The 13,165-nt window shown below is 35.5% G+C and overlaps 1 protein-coding gene across 2 annotated transcripts in view; it reads left to right on the top strand.

The window, feature by feature from the left end:
* Positions 1–13,165, top strand: part of ZNF277 (zinc finger protein 277) — a 150,045-nt gene that overhangs the window by 86,288 nt on the left and 50,592 nt on the right. For both annotated transcript variants that reach the window (XM_002818354.5, XM_054559686.2), the window contains exons 3-4: positions 3,087–3,175; positions 3,446–3,528. In XM_002818354.5, the coding sequence (XP_002818400.2) occupies positions 3,087–3,175; positions 3,446–3,528 (172 nt within the window). The remainder of the gene's footprint in view (positions 1–3,086; positions 3,176–3,445; positions 3,529–13,165) is intronic.

Genomic DNA, 13,165 nt, shown 5'->3' on the forward strand with positions numbered 1-13,165 from the left:
ATCATCATTCTTCTCTTCTACCACTTTAGCCACCTATATGTGCCCTCTGATGCTATTAATATAACTATTTTGTCTTTTTCATCAAATGTTTGCTGAAATGTTATTGTTATTTTTGTTGTGTGGCTCATTATTTCCCTGGGATAAACATAAATTCTTCACTACCTTAATCTTATTTAAATGTTACTTTTTCTTGTAGTAATAACTGTCATATATATTAAACACCCAGAATTTTGGACAGTGTGCTTTACATGCATTATTCTGTTTAATTATCAACAATTTATTTTGCACATGAATAAACTGAGTTTCAGAAAGATTAAATAACTTTAAATTCAGGTTCATACCTTTGAATTCAAAGTCCTTGCTTCTCTATTCACCATTACCTCTGGGGTGGTAATTAATACATCAACTATGATACTTTGACCACTGTCTTAATTTAAAAAGCAAAACTGCTTCTAGCATAAGATCTGCACAGATAAGCAAGGAACAATATTGATTGTCCATTAAAAAAAAAGTCACTGGCCAGGCACAGTGGCTCTCACCTGTAATCCCAGCACTTTAGGAGTCCAAGATGGGCAGATTGCTTGAGCTCACGAGTTCAAGACTAGCCTGGGCAACATGGCAAAACCCCATCTCTACAAAAAAAATAGGAAAATTAGTTGGGCATGGTGGTGCGTGCCTATAGTCCCAGCTACTCAGGAGGCTAAGGTGAGGAGGATGTCTTGAGCCCAGGAGGCAGAGGTTGCAGAGAGCTGAGATCACTCCACTGCACTCCAGCCTGGGCAATAGAGCCAGATCTTATCTCAAAAAAAACAAAGTCATTAATAATTCAAAGAGCAGTCTGTTCACGAGGATCCAAGCTCTTACCTGGTCATCTGTTCCACATGGTTTCACACAGATACTTTTCTAAGACTGTGAACATTTTCCAAAGTAAAGTAGTCTGTGTATTCAAGGAGTTATCACTGCCTTTCAACAGGCTCTAGACCCAAAATGGAACTAATTATGTAGGGCTGACCACTATTCTTCGTTTTGTCTAGAGGATACCATCCAGATAATCCTCAATGGAGTGGCAACCAGGACTGACGATCCTCTCCTTGGTATATTCTAGCAGTAGCCATAAGGAACCTCCAGAAGGAACTTGGCCTTCCTGTCTTTTGAAGTCAGTTATCTTAGCACCTGGTTCTGCCATGTATAAATTTGATTAATCATGAAAATAGATGTCTATATTTCAATTTAGAGGAATAATCCATCTTCTGTTCTGACATCTCTAATACAGGTTCTACTGTGTTCCTTCATCCCTGTCACCACTTTGTAATAGAAAATGTGCTTGGGGGAGAATAAGAAAAGGGCTAGGAATGTCATTTTTATTCTCTTAAGCCTCCTCTTGTCTTCTCTTTCCCCTTTTTTCCTCTCTACCATGGGGTGGTGGGGAAAGCATCTAGTGAGGAATGGAAAGATAGAGACTAGGAGTAGCCATGTAGGAGACCGAGGAGTACAAGGTGTTGAAGCTGGCCCAGGATGGCTAAGGAAATAATGTCCCAGCCCTTTGTAGGTACTTTTTCTCTATTTATCTGCTGTGATGGATCCAATATGCACTTGCCTTCTTCTGAGATTTCTAATATGGAAGCCAGTGAGTTAGCCAAGGAGTAGGGTGCATCATTTATATATTTGTGGTTTAAGGCTCAATGGGAGCTTAAGATTGCCATTTTAAGATCTCCTAGAATAAAAGTTAGCACTGTTTTATAAGGAAAGGGTTCTCCCCATACTTACCCATCAAAGTTAACAGTGTGGTTATACAGGAGAAGAAAAACTTAAACATGGGATTCTATTTTTATACACTATTCATTGACTTCTTTTTCTTACATATTCTATATTCATTCAGTGTATTTTTATTTGATGTCAGCTTATGTCATATTTATCTCTTTCTCCCAGACCTCTCTCCAGCACAGACTTCTAATACACAAATGCCCTTTCCATAGAGTACCATGGGATTGGAAAATTAATGTTAAGAAAAAAATTAATAATAAAAAGGAGACAAAATATTGGGAATTGGGGACTACTTAGAGAACTTTACAGGAATCTTCAAATTCTCTACTTCTTTAAAACATTTACTGTGGACCTACTATATCCAAGACATTCCTAGATGTGCTACCTCAAGCCATTTAAAATGTCCGAATTTCTACTCTTTCTATATTCTTCATCTATTTCGATAAGTCCCATTTCTTTTTTTGGTTCTTTGGTGTAAGTTACTTGTTTTATCCCTCAGTTGTGTGGCCTGATAAATTGGGAGCTATAGAGTCAACATTTCCTTTTCCTTTCTCTATGAAAATGACACTCTCTTCTTGGTACCGTTCAATAAATGAGATTGCAGTTGCCAATATAAATCCTGTTAGATAAATGGAAAGATGAACCACTTGTTAAATCCTGTCATCTTACTCCTTCTTTCATCACATATGTAGGTCTGGGTGTTAGGCTTTGGTTTTTAATTTAGCTGGTGTGTTGCTTCTAACTCTGCTCATTAGATACAAGAATTGTAAGTTAGGCTATTTTTCCAAAGTCTAAATTTGCCTCATTTCAGACTCAGTGTGGACATATGGAATTTTTCTATCTTGTTATATTGATATTGAATTTAGACTGCTTTCTGGTCGCATTATTCTTCTGACCTCTGTTCTTTTGATATATAAGATAACCACTTAGTGTTCTCTTTATTGCAGAGTGTGTCATAGCCTATTTAATCATCATTGTATTTTAAAGACACATAAACTTAGATGTTATTTCAGAAAAATTCATTATCACATAAAAATAATTCATTTTAACTTTCCTATATGTCTGTTTATTGAATTTGGGGATAGTAGAGTTTAGTAGTTTTCATGCCCTTACATGGTAATTCCTTTTTATTAAATCTTTATTTGATACTTCTATAATGCTCCACTGCCTTTGTATTCACAAAAAACTGCTAGAAAAGCAGTTTTAAGTTGACATTTGATTTGTTGCTTTGGAATAATTGAATGTGCTTATAGATTCCTGTCATTCTAAAGCAAACAGTATATTGAATCTTCTCATCATTCCTTATTTTGTATTGTTCTAAGGTACATTTTATATTGGAGGAAAAGGTTCACTGAACAGCCCATCACAGATTTTTGTAGTGTGATAAGAATTAATTCCACTGCTCCATTTGGTAAGTGTACATCCTGGCTACCATCTTTTCCCTACAGTATAAAAATTCAAAGGAATAATCTTACTGTCTTATATTAGAATTGCTTTTACTTTCATGATAGATAAAATTAAATTGATGGTTTATTTTGCCTAACTTGAATAAAGCTAAAACAGTTCTATGCCAAAGAGATCCTAATAGACACACACATCTGTATTTTTTAAGAAATAAGTCCTTCTGGGAAAAAAATGGTTAATATCTTTTTTCTTATTTGTTTTCCTAATCTCTCAACAGAAGAACAAGAGAATTATTTTTTGTTATGTGACGTTTTACCAGAAGATAGAATTCTTAGAGAAGAGCTTCAGAAACAGAGACTGGTAAGAATTGTTTTTAAAGGGTGAATAGTGTCTTGAAAATACATATAAATACATATAAAATCATATATATTTTTTTTTTTTTACTTTTTGTTATGGAAACTTTCAAACATACGTAAAAGAGGAGACAATACAAAAAGGTCTTAAAACAAAAAAAAAGTATACACTTGACTGAAAATTAAAGCATTTTATGTTAAAAATGCAGAGAGAATTTTTGGCTTTGTTTTGCTTCCTGGATTATCTCTAAAATAACAACAGAACTTACACATTTTAGTGTAATTTTAGCTGCCTGACACATGCTAGGGTTCAGTAGTCGTGGAAAAATGCCCTCAGCTAAAATTGAGTTGAATTGATTAACCTTTTTTTCTCCCCTTCACTGGAATGTGCTATGCACTAGCATTTTTTTTATTTCCCTTTATGAATTAAGCATATGGTTTAATCTACAAAGTAACCTTTCTGGTTTTCAGGCTTAACCATAAGCAAGCTAATTTGAAAACCTCAGCATCTTTAGCCTTTAAAAAAGATAACAGCACATACAAGCATGAAAATTTTTATTTTATTTTATTTTATTTATTTATTTATTTATTTATTTATTTAATCATTTATTTATTTTTTGAGATGGAGTCTTGCTCTGTTGCCCAGGCTGGAGTGCAGTGGTGTGATCTCAGCTCACTGCAAGCTCCGCCTCCTGGGCTCACACCATTCTCCTGCCTCAGCCTCCCGAGTAGCTGGGACTACAGGCACCTGCCACCACACCCAGCTAATTTTTTGTATTTTTAGTAGAGACGGGGTTTCACCGTATTAGCAAGGATGGTCTCAATCTCCTGACCTCATGATCTGCCCACCTCAGTCTCCCAAAGTGCTGGAATTACAGGCGTGAGCCACTGCGCCCAGCTGAAAATTTTTATTTTCATAAGTTAATCAGAAAGTAATTTTTTAAATTGTTACTTTTGTTTAAAAGTACATGGGTTCCCATTATTTGTGATTTAATCTCGACTATTACTTGAAGTTGACTTGCTGTTCCTTTAGTGATTTCTTGTAAGTCTTTCTTGTATCTTTGGACTTAGCTAAATATGTTATAAGAGAGAGAAATGATTTAAATATTTGTGCTATATCCTCAAGAGATCTAGGAGAAAAATAAATACTATTTACTATAGTCATATAATTTAAGAAAGTCCCTGGAAACACATTTTATTTTGTAGACATCCCAAATGATTATTTCTTCCAGTAGGGGAAGGTGATACCATTGGATGTTGATTTATATGTAAGAAAAGTTATGCTTTTCCTGTACAACAACTGCAGTAAAGAAATAGGACTTCCTGAGTTTCTCTTCTCTCCTTATAGCAGTGTCTTATGAAATCTGCAAAACAAGGCTAAATTTACTATCATGTCTTATGAATGTTATTTGCATGCACTTATTCATAATTTCCAATTTACATGAATTTTCTCACTGTTGCTAACAGTGGCCTTAAGAATGGTCAAAAGATGTCATGATCCTAGTAGTCCTAAGGATTTATTTATAAGAACTCAAACCCTACTACTTCAGCCATTCTTGTTCTTTAGCATGCAGAATCTATACGATGTGTCTGCAGATGGACTCAGGTCTCTAAAAATACCTACATATACTGCATTTAAGTTACCTTTTTTACTTTACAGTTTGATAGTGATACATTTAATGAAAGTGAGCATTATGCCAGCATACAGAAACAAAATAAGAATGAAAAGGCAATTAATCCATACATGCTCATTGAATTTCTGCTTAAGTAGATGCCTATACAAAGAAGTACAAGAGTACAAGGCGTAGTCCATATCATACAAGAGTGTATGGTCTACTTAGAGAAGAAAGATAAATATGTATTCTTATCTTGGTAATAGAGATAATGATAAAATATCTTGCAGGGCTTATGAAGATTAAGTGACATGTAATACACTTAGAACACTACCTGGCACATAGAAGGCACTTAATAAATATTAGCCAATAAAAATAACAGTAATAATGCTGTGTCTTAACAATGAGAAGGATTTGGATAGTTAAGAGAGTTGTAGAGAAGGGAAGAAAGATACATATGCATCTAAATGTTCAAGGTGTATTCAGAAAAATCGAGTAAAAGTCTACTCTGGCTTAGATAGAAAAATTTTTATGGGGAGGAGTATGAGATAAATTTGAAGAGGTAAAATGGAGCTAAATTGTGGAAATCCTTCTGCGCCAGAAACTTGACTTTGTAGTAATAAAGACCCATTAATGTGCCCTGATTGCCCATCAGTGACATGAAGAAAAGAGTAAATGTAGCTGTGTATAAATCCGTTTCAAGCTGTCAAATCCTGAGAAAGACTAGACCAACTTGGGGATTGAAAGTAAGCTAACAATGACTGATGACCATCCATAAGCCATGCCTTGTATTTGGTTCTTGCTTCATAGCAACCTGTGAGGTGGCTATTAAATGCCATTCTATTTATGAGTAAAATGTGGCCTAGGAAGTTTAATTTGCCCAGGAACACATAGTGAATGAGGTGCAGAGCTAGAGTTTCAAACCAAATGTTCCAGATACATGCCTTTTAAGCCATGCCATGCCAGCGTAGTAATTATTTAGCCTCTCATGTGTCTGGTACTATTATTCTAGGCTCTGGGAATCTCTCTGTCCTGGGTGCTCATGGTCTGACAAGTCTGTGTAGGGAGGGGATTCGGGCTTGGATTGAAGTTTAGGGAAAGCAGAGGCAGTTTACAATAGCCCGCCACTGGAATTTTGATTAGAGGATCAACAAAAAGTAAAAAAAGACTTGCCAAACAGCAGGAAGACAGGCTGAATTTGCCATCAGCCAGTTCATCACAGTTTTATGCTACATAGTGTGGAAGCATGAGGTTAGTGTGGGTGATTCTTCTGTGGGCGTTAGCAATGATTACAGGATCTATCTCTTTTATATAGAAAGAACTTTACAAATCAATAAGAAGCATGTCCAGAAAGAAGTCTACATCATTAAATGAAACAAAAGTAACAGTATACTTTTTCTTCTTCTGTCAAGTTAACAGGATTTGAAAATAATAGTACTAAATGGTGGCAAGAATGTTAAGAGACAAGTACTTTTTCAGCTGCTTTTAAGAATGTAAACTGGTATACCATTTCTGAGAGGCACTTTCTCATCATGCATTGGAACTCTTGAAGATGTTTATGCCCTTGGCCCATAGTGTGCAAGAACTCATCCTAGGAAGATTTTACAGCCAGAGGGTTTTGAATTCACTCACTCTACCACAGCTTGGTGGTTTTTTCCTTATGTTACTACTAATGATGCTTTATCAAACAATTTTTTATTAATCAGAATTTCATTCTAGTTTCTAAATTTGTGATAATGGATGTATAATGTAGTCAGTGTTTGAGTGACCCCAGCTCAATATTTCAACTCAAAGACCTTGAATTGAGGATCTTGAGGATCTCAACTTGAGGATCTCAACTCAAGTCTACGAGGAAGAACCCTCAAACTAAAGTATTAGTAGGGCATTTGCTGACTTTATTTGCATTAACGATGATTTGCATATGTATTATTCTTCAATATTTATTTTTTCATGTGGAACTCTAGGTAAAGCATATAGTTTAAGTACCTTTGTGTGGTTTGCTCTTAGTTCAAAGTGACTTTGTAACTTAAGGGCAGAAACTGTGTCTTATATTTAAACATCCTTCCTAGTCCTCCCTATACTCCTAAGTTCATACTGTTATTTTTCCCCAAACCTCATTTTAAACAAACAGACAAAACTCTGTTTTCTGTGTGAGTGGCTGGAGGTATATAGAGTTTAAATGATTCACTGAAAGTTACAGTAACAGATTTTATGCTAGAATCATATTTCTTTTTCCACTTTCTTTGAGATTTCACTGGTTTCTTGACATTTGCAAGATTTGTATGTGTTCCCAGTTTTCTTTTTGAAGAGCTTGATTCCTACTTGACACTTCTTTGAATATTTTCATCCATATTCTGAAGGAAACTACAGAATTAGGAAGATTCTTGAGGATTTCAATAGCTTGAACACCTTCTTCCCTTTAGCTTCCTTTAAAAATTCTCCCTTGATCTTGGTGCATCATTCTCTTATTTCTCATCAATCTAGCTTAGTCTTGTCCAGTGGTTCTTTTCCCTCTTTTCTCTTAAATATGTATACGTATGTTTCTCAAGATCTTATCCCCCGTTCAGGGCATGCACATCCGTATAACTACCACTATTATGCCTATGGCTTAAATGTTAGTGCTGGTGCAGAGTAGGCAGTCAGAGTAAATATTCATGAATTGAGTTCATCCATAGCTTTCATCCTGGTTCACTTCTGAGCCCCAAATCTATATTTCCTCATGTGAAACTTTTCCATTTGGATTTCCAGTCCGCACTTTAATATGCCTAAAAACAGAACTTATTTTTTTCCTCCCCCAAAACTTGCTATTTGCCTGTTCTCCTTTTATTACATAATGACATAGTGACCATTCTCCTGGTCACCCAGTTTGGAAATCTCTAGAAGCATATTTAATTGATTCTTTTTTTTCTCACCCCTATATCTAAGTCATTTGTCAAATCCTACCAGGTCCAGCTGAGTCCCAAGTTCCACATCCATACTCATACTTACCTTGTCTATAGACTCACCTCTTCAGGCAATTGACACTGCCTCCAGAATTTTAATATTAATAAATACTTATTAAAATTAATGTTACTATTAATTGATTGATAGTAATTGATTATTATCTGTTAATATTAATAAATAACATAAATCACTTTATTCTTTTTTTTTCTGACAAGATCTCCCTCTGTCGCCCAGGCTGGAGTACAGTGGCTCACTGCAACCTCTGCTTCCTGGGGTCAAGTGATCCTTTTGTAGCGATGGGGTCTCACTATATTGCCCAGGCTGGTCTTGAACTCCTGGACTCAAGGGATCCTCCTGCCTCAGCCTCCTAAAGTGCTGGAATTACAAGAGCAAGCCATTGCACCTGGCTCTATTGTCTTCTTCAAAAACCTGCACTCTTCTTTATTGTCTTCATGTTCTTAAGGTTTTCTAGGCTCAAACTGCATTTCTAGTGTCTTTTCCCTAAATTGCCCGGCATCCAATTAATTCGTTTATTCAACAAATATTTGTCTTGTACCAGATATTTTCTAAATACTACTGATATAGCAGTGGATAAAACAGGCAATGGTCCCTGCCCTTGTGAAGTTTACACTGTAGTATAAACATTACTTTTCTCACATTTATCAAGTATGTTAGGTACTTTCAGGATTCTGCTTCATGAACTAGGAATGGCAACGCCCACCTGTATAGATACATATCCCTCAAGGCATTGCTCAGCTGCCACATTTTCCAAAAGTTTCCCATATGCCACCTGTCAAAATTAATAACCTCTTCTAAGTTCTATTAACACTCTATTTTATTTGGCTTTTCAATTATAGTTAGTTATTTTAAAATCTGTCTTCCTTACTAAGATGCCTCTTAGCAGTTCAACTGTTGTATTAACTTTTGTATCTTCTCTGAGGCTTGCTCTTAAGTATGAACTGAAATTTCATCCTGAAGTATTGACTTGTATTTCTATAAAGCCATATAGTCAAATATCCCTGATTAACAAGGATACAATATAGCTAAGGCAGACATCTATAATCACTGCATTACACTTTGCACTTCAACATAAAAAAATCCTCAGTTTTTCCTTTGTCTACAGGAGAAAATGTGTGGTATTCATAAGCTCTCAGTAGCAAGACGTAACTTAACTAAATTGGGAAAGAGGGAAAGGCCTAACTGTATGAAGGTATTTTTTTTAATCACTATTTCAAATGTCAGCTTGAGATATCATTCATGACAACTACAAATATTTTATGAAAGTTTTAACATATATAACAAATTTATTTTCAGGAGAGAAACAGTTTTTTCTGTTTTTAATTCTACTTCATGTGTCTCACCTCTCCCCACAATAAAGCCACAACAAAATGAAATTGCGTATCTCCCACTGAGAAGATTGTTCTTCCTCATGCCACTTTTTTAAATATAGTTTTAGAGACTTTCGGTAAAGGATCAAATTACTGTGTGCCAACAAACTAAAAGTAAAAAAATCAATTTGTATTTATACCTTTCTTGCATAATTCCCATCTTTCAGGCACAATACATACAAGTTCTAATACTGCATCTAGAATAAAATTTTCTTAAATATAAGATGATATTTCCCATTGAATGTAACATTGTTATTAACGGTGCAACAGAGATCAATTTAGCTGCAGTGACCATTGAGTAAGTTTAACCTTCAGATTGATGACTGCTTTCTTTGGGAAACAAATGGTAATCACAATCTAAAACAGTATTATTCTGAGTCCTAAGGTTCACCACTTTGAGCATCTTCAACAAGGACTTAAAATTTACAGGACATTTTGTATATATACTGGTTGAGTGAGATCAGGCAGGAAATATTACCCCTGTTTAACAGGAAATGCAAGGTCAAGGACAGTAAGAAATATGCACACAACTATGGTTATATACTATGTTAAATAGAAAGGGAAGCAATTCAAACTCCTAAATTTCCAACCCCAATCACCATTCTCTTTCTAATTGCACCAGGATATTTTATCACATTTGATCTTTCTTTCTGAGCAAATATGACTTTTTTTTTTTGAGACAGAGTGTCACTCTGTCACCCAGGCTGGAGTGCAGTGGCACAGTCTTGGCTCACTGCAACCCCACCTCCCAGATTCAAGCAATTCTCATGCCTCAGCTTCCTGAGGAGTAGCTGGGATCACAGGTGCGTGCCACCACACCGAGCTAATTTTTATATTTTTAGTAGAGACAGGGTTTAACCATGTTGGCCAGGCTGATCTCAAACTCCTGACCTCAAGTGATCCACCTGCTTTGGCCTCCCAAAGTGCTGGGATTACAGGTGTGAGCCACTGTGTCCAGCCAAATGTGACATTTTCTAAATTGACATTTGCTAGAATTAATGAAAATGGCTGAACAGGACATAAATATGTATGTAAATAAATAATAATATTCTGTTTTCATTGTAAATACTTTTTTAAAGAAAATCTGATTCCCTATTTTCTTAGTTCAGTAGTAGATAGGAATTTCTTATTCCCTTGGGCCTAAGCTTCTTATATTTTCTTTTAAAACGGTACCTGACCTTGAGTTTATACAGGAAAATACTTCCTCAGGCTGGTAATACTATACCGAGTCATGCCATGCTGATGGCTTTCTTTTTCCTTTTTCTTCTAAAAGATGGGTGTTTTGCAATCTCCCATGGCCACCTATTGAATTTTTTAAAGTCCTTCTCTTCCTACCTAAGCTAAATTCTCTTGTACCTTTAATACAAATAGGAATTTAGCTTTTCTAGTTTCTTGTGTGTTTAACTCTTGCATTTACATTTTATTTTGTATGTCTACCTTTTTTCATTGTGATGATATATTCCATGTGAATGATTAAAATCATCTCATTTTTTTATCTCCTAGTTTATTTTTTTAGAAGTTCTGTCCTGTTTTGAAGACACTCTTCAAAACTATCTCAGTGAGACTCAAAAGTAGAAGAAAAATACTATATTTCTATCCTGTATAGCAAGCAGATGGCTGTTGCCTTTATCATTGCAGTTTCAGAAACGGTGGGAGGTACTGATATCTTTCAAGAAGGTGAAATAGTCAGATCAACTCTCATGGATTTGGGGGTGTATATCATCATCCAGTTAAGAAATTTATCTCTGTCTTTTATGTTTCACTGTCTTATTTTAGTCATTGACATGGATGGCTTTTCCTTGTTTATTTAAGATTCTAATGTCACAAGGTTAACTTTCTATCATCTCTCATAAAATGCTGAGAAAGGTGGATTTTATTGATTGTTTTTAAAGAAACTGTACTTTGCCATTAGTAGTTTTTGTTTTAGTACAGTTATCCCTGCCTTCTACATGCAGAGGTGTGTGTTTAAGTATATTAAGTATTATTTAATATATTATTTGAGTATATTGCTAACGTAAATTCAAATGCTCTGGTGATCAGACTCTGGCAAACAGATCAGTCATTCCCAATGCTGTTCAGTGACCCTTTTGACACTTAAAAGAGAATTTTGGGGGTGGGAAAAAGTAGCTTTTTATTTGACCCCTGGTGTGAGGGCTTCCAAAATATTTAACTCAGTTGTAGGCAGATTCCATTCTGAAAGTTGTTGAAGCTATACATCATTATCCGTACAAATAATTTATTCATGTTTCCATTTTACTTTATAAACCAAACTTGTCTTTTAATCCTTAAGTTAGTGGAAATTTACTGAACTTTTTATACTTTTAATTTCCTCATATTGAATGTTACATCAGATAGAATAAAGGATGTGATAGAAAAAAATAATTTCACCATAATACTGAGTGGGATTAAAATGAAAATACCATCTTACTGTCAGAAAAGATAAGAAATGGCAGACAGAGCAAGAGGAGTTGGTGTTATGTCTTTAGCCAGCCTCAGTTTGAAACAATTTGAAAACTCAGTACCTTAGACAGTATTCACTTATTCACATCATGTAACTAGTAATTAAAATTATCCAATACTTTCAAATTTATTTAGAATAAAAATTCAGACTTTTTACCAAGATCTCAAAGGATCTGGCACATGCCTCTCTGAGCCACTCTCCCACATCTCTCTCACCCACTTTCTCCTGTGCTCACTGTACTTCAGCTACACTGGCTATGTCTGTGTTCCTCAAACACACCAAGCTGTTTCCAGCTTTAAGGACTTCGCACTTGCTGTTTGCTCTGCTTGGAATGCTCTTCTCTAGAATCTCATAAGCTGGGCGCAGTGGCTCATGCCTGTAATCCCAGCACTTTGGGAGGCTAAGGTGAGAGAATCGCTTGAACTCAGGAGACCAGCCTGGGTAACAAAGCAAGACTCCATTCCTTAAAAATAATAATAATAATAAGCTCATGGCTTTTTTTGAAGGGGAAGGGAAGAGTTTTTGGAGAAGATGAGCCTCTGGAATGGTACTACAGGCAAATGAATGCTTTGGAAGTGCTTTGGGAAGCTAAAGACATGTACAGTAATTCATATAGCTGAAATGATTTCAGAAAAATTGCCTTCTGTGGAGGATTAACTTTAGCTATCAGCTAGTGTTTTGGAAAGTAGATACTCAAAAGTTATACTGATTGTTTAATTTGTTGGAAATTCCTTTCTCGGGAATAGGAAAGATTTAAACCTATTCTGCATTTGAGGTTATGACTAAATAGAAGTCATAGACTACAGTGCCCAATGCAATATTAAACTTTTAATGAGCCTTTAGGAAGTTTTTACTGAATAAAATTTGTTTTAACTGATTGAAGTATCCAAGTCAACTGTTTTCACCAAAAAACAAACCAAAAAACCTTCTTTCCTTTGTATTTTAAATGTATTTACTCTGATGGAATATAGGGACTAGATAGCAAAGAAGCATCTCTGGTCCCTCTTTTTAATTACTGATGACTGATATACCACTCTCCATGCCTTGATGTCAGTTCCTCAAAGGAATGCTGGTCCAGTGTCTCCAGTGCTTATACTAACAGACTGAGTGCTCACACTCTTCAAGAGAAGAGGCTCATCAGCATTCCGTATGTATTAGGGAGCTCTGCCATTTGACCTGCAGTCTGGGTTCTGGTATTATAAATAAGTCACTTCAAAAGAAAGCTAGTACTTTGTGACA

Source organism: Pongo abelii, chromosome 6 (genome assembly GCF_028885655.2).
Source record: "Pongo abelii isolate AG06213 chromosome 6, NHGRI_mPonAbe1-v2.0_pri, whole genome shotgun sequence".
In the NCBI taxonomy this organism is placed as follows: domain Eukaryota; kingdom Metazoa; phylum Chordata; class Mammalia; order Primates; family Hominidae; genus Pongo; species Pongo abelii.